The sequence below is a fragment of the Prionailurus viverrinus genome, chromosome E2 (genome assembly GCF_022837055.1).
Source record: "Prionailurus viverrinus isolate Anna chromosome E2, UM_Priviv_1.0, whole genome shotgun sequence".
Taxonomy (NCBI): domain Eukaryota; kingdom Metazoa; phylum Chordata; class Mammalia; order Carnivora; family Felidae; genus Prionailurus; species Prionailurus viverrinus.
In genome coordinates, this window is record NC_062575.1 from 2,777,050 (window position 1) to 2,791,380 (window position 14,331).

The 14,331-nt window shown below is 45.9% G+C and overlaps 2 protein-coding genes across 11 annotated transcripts in view; one reads left to right on the forward strand and one right to left on the reverse strand.

Moving 5' to 3' along the window:
* NLRP5 (NLR family pyrin domain containing 5) overlaps positions 1-14,331 on the reverse strand; it is a 32,325-nt gene that overhangs the window by 3,951 nt on the left and 14,043 nt on the right. Inside the window, exons 6-11 of the mRNA XM_047834446.1 lie at positions 12,271-12,441; positions 10,262-10,432; positions 8,133-8,303; positions 4,860-5,030; positions 2,871-3,041; positions 1,171-1,341 (exon numbers count right to left, since the gene is read on the reverse strand). Of these exons, the coding sequence (XP_047690402.1) occupies positions 1,171-1,341; positions 2,871-3,041; positions 4,860-5,030; positions 8,133-8,303; positions 10,262-10,432; positions 12,271-12,441 (1,026 nt within the window). The remainder of the gene's footprint in view (positions 1-1,170; positions 1,342-2,870; positions 3,042-4,859; positions 5,031-8,132; positions 8,304-10,261; positions 10,433-12,270; positions 12,442-14,331) is intronic.
* NLRP13 (NLR family pyrin domain containing 13) overlaps positions 1-14,331 on the forward strand; it is a 143,455-nt gene that overhangs the window by 959 nt on the left and 128,165 nt on the right. The window contains exon 1 of one of the 10 annotated variants that reach the window (XM_047834429.1): positions 4,901-4,951. The exons of the other annotated variants lie outside the window; for them this stretch is intronic. The gene's annotated coding sequence lies outside the window, so the exon portion shown is untranslated. Of the gene's footprint in view, positions 1-4,900; positions 4,952-14,331 lie in introns of those variants that run through there. 10 annotated transcript variants of the gene reach the window in all.

The window sequence follows — 14,331 nt, forward strand, 5'->3', positions numbered from 1 at the left end:
CATGCTGTTCCGCCATCTTGGCCCCCTCCAAGGCTACACTGCTTCTTGAGTAACTGATACAAGTATGCTCTTTTCCAACCCAGTCTTCAGCCTTTTCTGCTCATTTGCTGAAAAGATCCCTGTAACAGTTCCTGCTCTCATGGAGATTTCCAAATCCACTCAGCCAAGCCTGTCAATCTTCCCCCTCAGATCCCACACGATAAGCCTTGTGTTCTTTCTGGTTACACCCATATGCCAACACGTGACCCCTGCATAAACCCAGCTGCTGCAATCTGGGCCATTACAGGAACCGACAGGTTCTCAGTTGGGCAGTTTTCTATCGATATAAATATAGGACAACCAGCCTCAATGGGTTGTCCATCTTAACTGTTTTTCAGTGCATATTTCGGTGGCATTAAACTACACCCACACTGTTGTGCAGCCATCTCCACATGTAGCTTCATAACTTTTCATCTTCCCCAGCTACAACCCCATGCCCGTTAAACACCAACTTCCCTTTCATCTCCCCCAGCCTCTGCCAGCACCCCCTACTTTTTGTCTCTATGGATTTGACTCCTCTCTGGACCTCACTTAAGTAGAATCACGCAGTGTTTGTCTTTTTGCATCTGACTTATTTCATTCAGCATAATGTCCTTAAGGTTCATCCACGTGGTAATGTGTGTCACAATTTCCTTACACTTTAATGCTGAATTTTATTCCATTGTGTGGCTATACCACAGTTCATTTACTCATTCACCTGTCAACGGATGCCTGGGTTGCTTCTACCCTTTGACTGTTGTGAATAATGCTGCTATAAATGCGGGTGTACAAATAATTCTTCTAGATCCTGGTTTCAATTCTTTTGGATATGTACCCAGAGCTATAATTGTTGGCTCATCTAGCAATTATATTGTTAGTTTTTTAAGGATAGACATCTTATTTATATATTGTCTCTCCACTGTTTCTAAACCCATCTAAAAGTAAGTCCTGTGAAATCAGGCACCTTGCCTCTATGTCTGTGTCCCTGTATCCCCAGCACAGTGCCTGGAACACAGTGGGAACTTAGTGGTTGAATAAATACTCGGTTTCTGAGCCACAATCTCAACTTCTGGGGTAAAGTGTTTGTCCACCAACTAGCATGCCTGTAGTACAAGGAGGTTTGTATCTCAGAAGACAATGCCAGGGACTTACCCAATTATTTGTAGATTAGATGTGGGTTGTGCAAAGGCTGGACATAACTTCATCATTCCTGCAGGGCTGAAATTGTTCCGCATCAGATTTAGGCTGGTCAGGCGCTGGCTGCAGAGGAGGGCCGAAGCGAGTGCCTCACAGCAGTCTGAAGTCAGTCCACATGCCTCCAACCTGCAGAGCCAACATGCCAAGAAATGCCTCCAAAGATTAGTGACTGATCCTTCAACCCATCTGACTTTCACATCAATGTTTAAAACTGAGTTGTGGGCACTACCTATAGAAGTTTGTGGTTCAGCAGTTCTGGGCAGGAACCTGAACATTTGCTTAGTTTTTTTTTTTAATTTTAATTTTTTATTTTAAGGAGAGAGAGCAGGGGAGAGGGGCAGATGGATGGAGAGGGAGAGGGAGAGGGAGAGGGAGAGAGAGAGAGAGAGAGAGAGAGAGAATATGAATGGATCTCAAGCAGGCTCCATGGAGCCCAAAGTGGGACTTGATCCCACAACCCTGGGATCATGATCTGAGCCAAAATCAAGAGTCAGATGCTCAACCAACTGAGCCACCCAAGGCCCCCCACCCTGCCCCAATGTTTGCATTTCTAATGAGTTCCCAGATGATGATGCTGCCATTGCTGCTGGTTCTGGTGGTAAGAATCACTGAGTGACTTAATTATAGTTGTGGAAAGAATGAAAGATAAAGGTTGAGAGCATCTGTCACCAGGGAACAAAACAAGACACATGGAGAAAGACTTGCTGAGGAACTGACATTTCATGTGAGACTCAAGAGACAAGAAGTAAGCCCAGTGAATGGGGGCAGGAAGCAGCAACAGAGCTTAGGACACTGCACAGCCCTTGTGGAAGGAAGGGGTAGGACATGTCTGGGACATGGAGAGTCGACCAGATGGCCAGAGGGGAGCCAGAGGCAGTGGCGTGAGAGGAGGCTGGACATTTTAGGTCACATTAAGGATTTAGGATTTTATTCTAAGAGCAGTGGAGAGCCAAATGGCATTGTTGGATGTAAATAGGGTATGGTGACCATGTTCTCACATGTTGGAGATGCATATTGAGGTATTTAGAGGTACAGTGACAAACCCTGTAACTTGCCAGAGCAAAATATTGATGATTGTTTAAATTGGATGGTGAGCATACAGTTTTTCATGTCCCAATCATTCTAGGTTTGGTGTGTTTGGGAATTTTTTGTGATAGAGTAAAAAGTCTGTGGCATGGAGCTCAAGTAGTTTAGTTAGATGGTGAGGTGGGATTGAATAAGGCTTATTATTGGTTTTGCTTCTGAAATTATATCTAAGCATTTATGAAAACAGAAAATCTCTAGTGGGGTGTCTGTGGAAGGAGACAAGGGCAGGTAATTCTATGATAGCATAAGGCACTTCGTAGATGCTTCTTGGGATTCCCAGTGTGAGCAAAGTTAGCCTCTGATAGAGTTAGGGATTCCTCCTTTACTGTTTAGAAAGAAGGGAATGTGGGTGCAGATATTAACTGCTTTCATGGTAGAGAGTCTAGGGCTTTCCTATGAAGTAGCTTTATGTTGATTTGAAGGGGGTGATGTCATCTCTTAAACACCGGGAAGAACAACGCAAAATCAAGCGGAATCAAGAGAGAACACCGTCTTTGTTCAAGCAACTTCAGGCTCAGGTCCCCATTTCTCTTCACCCAGCCCTCAAACAGGTGGCCCCAGGAGCTCACCCAAGCCTCCTCAGAGAAGCCTTCTTGTGCTTTAGTCCCTCGCACAGCTCTACGATGCCATGATCACCCAGGGCGTTGGCGGCAAGATCCAGGCTCTTCAGGTATTTGCTCCTTGAGATCACCTGGGACAGATTCTTGCAGCAGGTGGCAGTGAGATGACACTTAACCAGTCTGCAAGAAGACAGTCCGTGTAATTTGAGGAGAGAGTGCTTCAAGGGGATGATGCCCAGAAACATCAGTGGGGCGTTTCCTTTACTCTTAACTAACTGGTAACCTTTCTGTTCATCCCTGGTAATGTTTTAGACTGCAAAACCCACTAGCTCATGTGCAGAGGGATGATAGTGGCAGGTGGGGAAAGTATGCGATGTGGCTGGAGGTATCTTTGGACAAAGAAACAAGCACATCAGATCTTGCTTCCCACTTGGAGATGGGTAAGGATTCTCCCTGGTGGATGAGAAGAAAGAGACAGAAAAAAAAAAACCACAAGAGAGAAGTTGGTAGAGTCCGTGACAAAGGACAGAGCCCTGAGGGACCGAGAAAAGATGACAGGGGACAGAAGCTACTGAAATGCGAGTTAGGTTTGGGGTCTGAAAGGAGAGGCGTCTTGTGCTTCTGTTCCCAGTAGGAATGATGAAGGTGGGAGTCAAGAGAGCCCCTGCAGTAAGGACCGGCTGACTCATCTGAGTAGAAATGATGGGAACAGCTTCACTGTCTCCTATTTTCATTTTAAAATGAACGATCCCATCGGGGATGAGAGAGTCCTTCTTCATGAGGCATTCACACCAAGAATGAGCAAGAACACAGTTGTTAGGGCTCACACCTGCAGATCAGGTGGGAATGACCAAGTCTTGGATGCCAGCATGGATAAATGATGAGGTGAGGACCAGATAACCCCCCAGCACATAAATGTAATCCCAAAGAGATGTCATCTCCAATTGATTAAGCTTTAGTTTCTACTCCATACAAAAGTAGGGCTTGATATGCCAATTTCATGAAAACAAACATAAGAATTAATGCTTGGGGGGGGGGACTCTGATTTGTGGGCTATGATCTCTATCCAGTTCCTCTCTATTATGTATTATTGGAGAGGAAGAGGTCTTAAAATGGTCTTTTTGGTTCATTAATACTATTTTTGTAATTGAAGAGAAGGTGCTACCAATTACACAAAGATTTGCAAGGTACATATGACTAAAACATTGGCCATAAGCTCAGTGTCTAGCTTTAGGGGATTTTTTTTAAAGGTATCATGCATCCTTAAATGGAATACTTAGTTACCACTATGGTCTGCAGATCCTTGGGGGACAGAATGTGAGACCAAAGGCAAGATTTTGGCTCCTTGGGAGTTCTGGTTTCCCCTGGGAATGATTGGTAGGGGAGCTACATGAGACTTCACATGCAAAATATATAGAGCCCTGTGCCTGCCACGTGGGCAAGAAAGCCTCCAGTGGTAACTGCTGGGATCCTTTCTTTGTAACACTAAATGCTATTTATGCATCTGGGAGGAATTTGCCAAAGGAGTAACAGCACTTACTGCTTGGTTATGAATTGGGGATTTATTTCCTCTCATTGAGACCTTTTAACTTTCCTGTAGTCTGCTTAAGGATGGAATACTCTTATTAAATAGAAACGTTCCAGTAAAAGGGAGTGAAAAGGTATAGAGAGAGAGAGAGAGAGCCCTTCCGTTTTCACCTTACATACAGAATGAACAGCAGAAGAGTAACTTAGGACAAAAAGAGATCCTTTGAGAAGTGAACAGGTTTTAGAAACCAAGGGCGACCTAAGCTGCAAAGATCCTGTCTTGGGGCTTCTGTTTGGACTCATCTCTCTGTCCTTCCCACACTCACTGTAGTGTACCCCAGAACACATGAGCATCTGGTTGACCCCAGAACTGATTTTTGGTACCAGTCTTCCTGCTCACATCTCTTGACTTTCTAGGAACCCCAGGCCCCAATATGGTAGAGTTGGCCCCGAACAACCATTGAAACTTACTCCAGGTCCTGGAGGTGACAAGATGGCTCCATCATGACCTCACACAGAAGGTTCATCCCGTCATCTTCCAAGGCGTTCATGCTGAGGCTCAGGTGTGTCAGATGTCTGTTGCCCATAAGTGCAAATGCAAGAAAGCCACAGCCAGCGACATCCAGGTTACATTCTTTTAGTCTGCAGGGAACACACAAGGGAGAGAGGAAGGCGTACTCAGGACTTGGCGTAACCTTGGGGAAGCAACTTCTGTTGGCCCCAGTTTATTCCTGCTTTGGGAGGAGGATATTTATGGGGGTACTTAAGAACCTTTAAGCTTGCTCTGGAAAACAGTATGGAGGTTCCTTGGAAAGTTAAAAATAGGACTACCCAACAACCCAGAAATTGTACCTCTAGGTATTTACCCAATGGATACAAAAATATAGATTTGAAGGGGCACATACACCCCAATGTTTATAGCAGCTCTATCAACAATAGACAAACTACAGAAAGGGCCCAAATGTCCATTGACTAATGAATGGATAAAGAAGATGTGGTATATACATACAATGGAATATTACTCAGCCACCAAAAGGATGAAATCTTGCCATTTGTAACAACATGGATGGAACAACGTATTATGCTAAGTGAAATAAGTCAGTCAGAGAAAGACAAATTCATATAATCTCACTCATATGTGGAATTTAGGAAACAAAACAGATAAGCATATGGGAAGGGGACAAAAGGGAAATAAACCACAAAAGACTAACGATAGCCAAGAAACTGAGGGTTGATGGAGGGGTATTGGTTGGGGGGATGGGCTAGGTGGGTGTGATGGGGATTAAAGAGGGCACTTGTGATGAGCCCTGGGTGTTGTATGTAAGTGATGAATCACTGAATTCTATTGCTGAAAACAAAATTATGCTGCATGTTAAGGGACTAGAATTTAAGTAAAAGCTTGATGCCCAGTATGATGCACGTTCCGGATGCCGTTCAAGATCCCCTGTTTTTAATTTTCCTTCACACTCAATGTGTTAGTTTCCTATTGCTGTTATAACAAATCAGCACAGTCTTAGTGGCTTGAAACACACATTTATGATCATGTGGTTCTGGAGTTCACAGTCTCACTGGAGCAAAACTCAAGGTGTCCGCAGAGCTGTGTGCCTTCTGGAAGCTCGAGGGGATAATCTTTGCTCCTTGCCTTTTCTAACCTCTATAGGCTGCCCGTATTCTTTACTCCCAGTCTCCAGTCAGCAGTTATATCCTCTGGCCTTTATTACCACATCTCTTCTCCTCTTCTCTCTTATAAAATTCCCTTTGAGGGGCGCCTGGGTGGCACAGTCGGTTGAACGTCCGACTTCAGCCAGGTCACAATCTCGCGGTCCGTGAGTTCGAGCCCCGCGTCAGGCTGTGGGCTGATGGCTCGGAAGCCTGGAGCCTGTTTCTGATTCTGTGTCTCCCTCTCTCTCTCTGCCCCTCCCCCATTCATGCTCTGTCTCTCTCTGTCCCAAAAATAAATAAAAAAAAAAAGTTGAGAAAAAAAAATTAAAAAATAAAATAAAATAAAATAAAATCCCCTTTGAGGGGCACCTGGGTGGCTTAGTCAGTTGAGCATCTGACTTCAGCTTGGGTCATGATCTCGCGGTTTGTGGGTTCTAGCCCTGCGTCGGGCTCTGTGTTGACAGCTCAGAGCCTAGATCCTGTTTTGGATTCTGTGTCTCCCTCTCTGCCCACCCCCGCCCCTGACACTTGTGCTCTGTCTCTGACTCTCAAAAATAAATAAATGTAAAAAAAAATTTTTGAAAACCTCTTTGATAATATTAGGGCTGCACAGAGAATCCTAGACCATTCCCCATCTCGAGATCCTTAACTTAATGGTGCCTGCAAAGTCCCTTTTGCCACGTGAGTTTGTGTATTTACAGGGGTTAGGACACGAACATCTGGGGGGGGAGGGGCACTATTCTGTCTACTATACTCAATATCCCATCACTACTTAGAACTCACTCCAAGAGACATGAACATTAAAGTTATATTCTTTAACAGAATTTATGGCTACAGGTACACCATCAGCCTAGATCAGTTTTTTGCTTTTACAGAGTTATTGGTGAACTGATTGGTCAACGGGGTGAGATGGCGTAAAGCAAAATGACCCCAGCAAGGCAAACTGATGGTGTGGAACAGGTGTAACACAACTCTTTCATTCTCACTACCACACCAAAGATGGAGGCTAGAAGAGGAATTTGGCAACACGGGGTGGCAGTTTTTAAAGCAGTTACTGAGACATCTTCTTGTAACCCAGCTAGAGTACACAGCATCCCCTGACTGCGTGCGGGTCCCTCCCTGGAGCCGAGGAACGCTGCCTCTGTGGCTCTCAACCCTGTGCCACCATTACCATCGTCTAAACATCTCCCTTATCCAGCTCTCCCTACCAGAATCTAAGCTCTGTAAACCTACAGAACACATTTATCATCTCTGCATCTCTAGCAACTAAGAGAGTTTATGAATGTGGCTGATCATCATTATTCTTGGATTCTGTGTTTGCAAATTTGCCTGCTCAAAGTTATTTGCTACCCTGAAAATCCCTAAGCACGGTGCTCACGGTCCTTCACGGACACGCATGCACATGCAGAGAAAGTTTTGAGCTGCCCAAGGCACCCGCTCCCAGCTGAGGCTGAACTCATTTCAAATTCATCATAAACAAGTATCCTTTTCACTCAGTGCCACGTTTTTTCATGTTTTTGTGGCTTTTGTTGTTTAAAATGCAGTGATAATGTCTAGTGCTGAAGTGCTGCCCACTGTGTCCATGCACAAGAAGGCTGTGCTTCTGAGTGGAGAAAATAGCTTCCTCCAGGCATGAGTTATGGCCCTGTTGGCCCTGAGCTCAATGCTAACGAATCAACAATATGCATTAAATAAGGGGTCTTTAAACAGAAACGCACAAAGCAAGGTTAGGCACTAATTGACTGGTAGAGGAAAATGTGACCGGAGGCACCCAGGAACCTAACCCCATGTTTCCCATGGGAGCAACGGTTCCGTGTTTATGGTGACTTTACAGAACGTGACTGTGGTGACAGTAAGGAGAATTGCCTGCCTTTGGGTGAATGATGATTTCCCACTGAAAGAAAAGAGAGGCAGAAATGGAATGTTCCACAGAAGGAGGAAATCGGGGTGTGGGACAGGGCGCAGCCCTTATGAGTTCCTTTCATCATGACACCAGTGTTCCCCTCTGCTTTGTGTTTGGCAGGTGATACATGCTGTTTGTAATAAGACAGTGCACCCTCCAGGGAAGGGAGTCGGACTCACATCAGCCTCTGTAGCCCACAGTTGGGGGATTTCATGGCTCGACACAACAGATTCATGCCTGCGCTCCCCAGGCTGTTGCTGGACAGGCACAGGTGTGTCAAACTCTGGCCGCTGGTGAGGCCTGAGGCCAGGTCCTGGCAGTCGGCAGCTGTGAGGCCACAGTTCCCCAGTCTGCAAGGAGAGAGCCCCCCAGAAGGGAATGGTGAGGTTGTTCTTCAAGTTCCATCCCTCCCTCCCTGGCAAGGAGGGGAAGGAGAGGTCACCCCCATGGCTGGCATGCCCCTGCCATATAGGGCGACATCACACCGTGTCTGCATTTAACTTGCAAAGCCAACGCCACTTAAATGATGTGGGTGACTAGATCTGCCGTGAGCCCCAACGGGAAGCACACGGGCGATGCCAGCCGCTCTCCGTCCAGTTGTTTTGCTCCTCGCACGCACTGCGGTGGGAAGTGTTGCTGGATTAGTGACCTTCCTGTTTGGAAGCTGACCTTCCTATCCCATTGGTTTCTCAAAGCTTCATAGGCAGGAGTACTTGCAGAGAAGAGTTTAATGGTGCTTCTGGCAGAGGCTCGTGATGAAGTTAGATGAGTTAACCCCTCTAGGGTGCTCAGAGCTGTGCATACAGCAAGCACTTACTCCATATTATTGACAGTGATTTATTTTGATGAAGAAATGCTATGTGGGTTGGATTAGAAGGGGGTCAGGATATGTAAGCCTGAAATATGCCACTTTGGCATAAGGATAATCTTGAACTGAGAGCATCTGAGAAAAAGCAGAGACAGGAAGAGCTCTCTGCTCTCCCTCACCTGCCTAAAAACAGGGCATGAATTTCCCTTGTGCATGTGTCCCTCCTCTTCGATTCCAGAAAGAGAAGGACACTTGTCACCAAAGATGGGCATGACATTGAAGTGACTTATATAAACTTTATCTACCATTAGGTCCCCCCATATACTTCTTAGTCACCTACCCACAATTTATCAGTTCCTAGAAGCTCCATACCCCTTTTATCTAGTCACTCCTCCACTATTTATCATACGTTGTTATAATGATATATAAGCTCAAGTCTGCCCGCTCCTTTGGGTTCCTCACATCTTTTCTGTGAAGCCCCCAGGCACATTAAAAAAGAAGTACCACCAATAAAACTGGTCGGTACTTTCCCCTGTCAATCATCAGTTTAATTTGCAGGCCTCAGACATTGCACCCAAGAGGATAGAGGGAAAGTTTTTTCCCCCCTCCCTTACAGAGCGAGGAAGAGAAGATGTGTTGGCTTCTCATGTGATTCTCTGCCCCCCACCCCCCGCCCCGAATCCCACTCAGGACTTTGGAGGGTAGTTTGTGCCACTTCGTTTTCCTTTTTTGGTACGACTTTAGCCACCAAACTCCCCGTGAAAGAGGGATGTTATTGCCACGGCAGGCTTTTAGAGTGGTGAGGGAAACAACTTTGACCAGATGGCAGGTCTTCGAGGGGCAAATTTCCAAGTAATAGATTAGTCCCTTAGGTATCCAACCAGAGCTCATGTTCTGGCTTTGCCTTTTATTCCCTACGTGACCTTAGACAAGAGATTTCCCTTCTTCTGGACTCTCTTTTCCTTATCAGCAAACGGGATGAAAATAATTCCTCCCTGGCAGTTGTTTGTGGAGATGGCATTAGTGAGAAGAGAACATGCAGCACAGAGGCTGGTCCTCAAAGACACCGTAGGTAGTGGCTCTGGCCACAAGCCCAAGACTCTCCAGGATTTCGGCATGGGTGAACCTTGCCAGTAGGTAACACAGCATTGCTAACTCTAAGCTGAATGCTGTATGTTAGTTCCCCAGAACTTACTTGTCTTCAACCAACCTCTCCCCATTGGTCCCCAACCAGCAGCCCCTGGCAACCACTGTTCCACTCGCTGGTTCTATGAGCTTGGCCTCTCCCCTAGACTTTCATATTGGTTCAGAGTTTAGTGGCGAAGGCACGGATGTTATTTACTGGGTGTTTTTTTTTTTTTATCCTCAGTATTGGGGCACTCCCATGAGGTCACAACTACCATTCCAATCCTTGGCTTAGGCATCAGCTAATTCCTTCCCCATCGCTTGGACCGTCTCAGTTAAGAGGAAATAGCCCGGGTGAAAAGAAGTTCAACTCACATCAGCTTCTGCAGGGTGCACTGTGAAGCAATCAGGGCATGACAGAGGGGCTTTATGCCCTGGGCTGTCATCTTATTTCCTACGAGGCTCAGAGATTTTAGGCTGATGGACGTAAGAAGGATTTGGGAGATCACCATGCAACAGGTGGGGGTTAATCCACAGTGATCCAACCTGCAGAAACAGGCAACACGAAACACAGTCTCGTCTCTGCCCATAAAGCAACCCGTTTCCCTGCATGCCCACCACGCTGGCCTTTTTGCTGATTTTTGGACACTGTTTGCTCCAGACTCAGGGTCTGAGCATTTGCTATTTCTTCTGCTTGCAACATCCCCCCACCCCCACCTCCAACCCCACGTCTTTATGTGGTTCAGTTTTTCCATTCGGGTCTCTTGAATGTCACCTCTTCTGAGTAAGCCAGTCTCCCAACTTTACTTACCCGTGCCTGCCCCACCCCACCCAACCTGGCCGCCCCTCTCTCCAGCATGATTTTATGCAGATCAATGATCGCCAGCCAATGTTTTATATATTTGCACTTAAAAAAAAGTTGAAATACATCTGATAGATAACATTGTGTAAGTTTAAGGCATAAACATGCTGATTCGAAACATTTATATACTGCAGAGCATTAGTGAGCACCATTATTTCTTTTTTGGGGGTGGGAATGATTCAGATCTCGTATCTTCGCAGTTTTGATGTTTATAATACAATCTTGCTGTCTATGATTATTACACTGTGCGTTAGGTCTATAGGACCTATTTGTGTACAGGTTTGCAAGTTTGCTCCCTCAGCATCTCATAAGCATCCCAAGTAGCGGTGTCTTTTGACCAAGTTAATCTAATCCACAAAACACATGCCCAGGATTTACAAAACTGTGGTACCAGCCCCCAAACTGGAAATGAACCGAACGTCCCCAGATAGTTGAATGGTTACCTAACTGTTCTGTACTGTGCTACCAGATAAGAAGTACTCAGCACTAAAAAGGAACCAGCATGGAGGGTGGATCGGGAAGAATTGGCTGATTGAAAACAGTCCAGTCACAGGGCAGTGACGTACTGTACGATTACGGATGGTGTGGTTGGAAAAGGGAACGGGGTTGATGGCACTAGTGGATCTTGGGTACGGCGTGGTTTTACAAATCTGCACGTTTCACAAACTGACACAAAACGACATACACACGTTGGTCACTGTGTCAGCATCCCTGGGTTTGATATCACACTGTTAGTTATGGAAGATACAACAATGAGAGAAATTGCCTCAAGGGTTCCTGTCGTCTAATTAATTTTTTTAAAGTTTATTTATTTATTTTGAGGGAGACGGACACAGTGCACAAGCAGGGGAGGGGCAGAGAGAGGGAGACAAAGAATCCCAAGCAGGTTCTGCACTGTCAGCGCAGGGTCTGACTTGGGGCTTGGCCTCAACAATCACAAGATTGTGACCTGAGCTCAAGTTGAGCGCTCAACCAACCGAGTCATCCAGTTGCCCCAAATTGGATTATCTTTATGAAGCACTGAAAATTACCTTTTTATTGTGGGGAAATATGCGTCACAAAGTTTGTACAGGTGTGTGGCATTAAGTACATCCATGGTGCTACACAAGCATCCACACCATCCACCTCCAGATCGTGCAGTCTTCCTACTAGTTTTGCAACTTGCTGTGAACAATTATTTAAAAAAAAAAAACAAACAGCAGGGGCACCTGGATGGCTGTCAGTTCAGCGAATGACTCTTGGTTTCGGTTCAGGTCATGATCTCAAGATTTGTGAGATCGAGCCCCACGGTGGGCTCTGTGCTAATGGCATGGAGCCTGCTTGGGATATTCTCTCTCTCTCTCTCTCTCTCTCTCTCTCTCTCTCTCTCTCTCCCCCTCCCTCTCTCTCTCTCCCTCTCCCTGCCCCTCCCCTGCTCACACTGTCTCTCTCAAAATAAATAAACATTAAAAAAAAAAAAAAAGGCAAAGACAACACTGGCAAAACCAAAATCAAAAAAGCAAAAGCCATCCCCAGCACTTACCTCAAAGACTCCAGCAAACAGTTTGGGTGTCTTAACGCTTTGCACACCATCATGAGATCTTCTTCCCTCAGGTGGGTGCTTTCCAAGCTCAGGTATTTAATATTATGGTTGGAAATGAGAGTCGTCCAGAGATGACGAAGACCAAGGGTGGTAACCTGTGCACCTTTAAATCTACCGAAGAGAGAAAAGAAAACGATGCATCAGACATAGGGGACAGTTGTAGCTCAATTTCCCCTTGTTCCTCTTCTTGTATTACAACTCTCTTCTCTCTCACTATTTGCGTTATTTTTTTAATGTTTGTTTTTGAAGAGACAGAGCGTGAGCAGGGGAGGGGCAGAGAGAGAGGGAGACAGAGAATCGGAAGCAGGCTCTAGGCTCCAAGCTGTCAGCACAGAGCCTGACGTGGGGCTCAAACTCACGGACCATGGGATCATGACCTGAGCCGAAGTCGGACCCTCAATCAACTGAGCCACCCGGGTGCCCCTAATTTTAAAGATTAAAAAAAAATTTAATCTCTCCACCCCGTGTGGGGCATAAACCCATAACCCTGAGATTAAGAGTCACACACTCCACTGACTGAGCCAGCCAGGTGCCCCTAATTTATTCAATTTTAAAGCAACAAATACTTGAGCGCCTGGGTAGCTCACTTGGTTAGGTGACCGACTTTGGCTCAGGTCATGATCTTGAGGTTTGTGAGTTTGAGCCCTGCATCGGTCTCTGTGCTGACAGCTCAGAGCCTGGAGCCTGCTTCAGATTCTGTGTCTCCCCCTGTCTACCCCTCCCCTGCTCATGCTCTGTGTCTCTCCTGTCTCTCAATAATAAATAAGCGTTAAAATTTTTTTTAAAGCAACAAATACTTGAACATCTGTGATGCAGCAGGCACTGGACACAGTATTAAATGATGCTAATATTGCACGTTCTCATGGAGCTTAATCTCGTGGGGGGACACTCAGTGAAGAGCTGAATAAGATAGCTATGCTGAAGAATGAAATTCAGGACAGTCCATTGAGAACAGAGCTACAGGGGCACCTGGCTGACTCAGTAGCCGGGAACACGTGACTCTTGATCTTGGGGTTGTGCATTGAAGGCCCACGCTGAGTGTAGAGGGCACTTAAAAATAAAATCTTAAAAAAAAAAAAAAACAGAACTGCAAACAGATATGATCAAGTTCAAGCTGAACAGAGAAGTCCTATGTCGCAAAAAGGAGTCTAAGGTGATAACTGTTTGGTTTAAAAAAAAAAAGTCATTTGCCAATATATGCATATAGTTGCATGGAAAGTTCAGGAGATGTGAAAGTAGTTAATTAGAGAAATGGGAGAGGTGGCAAAGGATTTACCTAAGACCCTTGTAGTGCCCGAATCTCGTTACCATTTTGATGTATTCCTGCTGAATTACAGATACGGTGACGACAGGAACTCTAGGACATCACGGGCAAGAGCGGAGAGCAGGGACTGCTTAGTGGGAAGGGGTGTCCAGGGAAAACGCTACGATAAAGCTGGAAGAGGAGTTTGGCATAGCACGGAGGTGAACAGGGCACTGTCAGTACTCTGGCATCGCCTGCCTCCCTGGCACAGCCCAGCTTAAGGAAACTACTTAGGGAGGAGATAGAGGCAACAAGGGGAAAATGTTTGTGTGGAGAAGTTGACTTGCTCCGGTCTGGGGGTCACCCGTGCTTTGCTTGGAGGGAAGAGTCTGGAATAGACTCTGTCCGCAGTAGAACTAGCATTGTCGTCTCGTGCCCCAGGTGCTTGGTGAGCACCCTGGGGTCTACCACAGACCCAGGAACCTATGAGCTGTTCAAATATTTGTTACCTTATTAACAAACGTAAAAGCATTAAGAACTGATGGAAAGGCTCTCAGATCTTCCTCTACCCACTTGCCTGAAATGAGCTCCCCTCACCTTTGCCCCTAGTAACCAACTCCTATTCATCCTTCAATACCCAGGCTGAGTGAATCTGCCTGACAGGGTCTCTAGTTACTCCCCCCTTGTGTGCTTCTGGTGACCCGGTTCCTGTAACTTCTGCAGGACTTATCCTCTCTGATTACATTCTTAGATTGGTC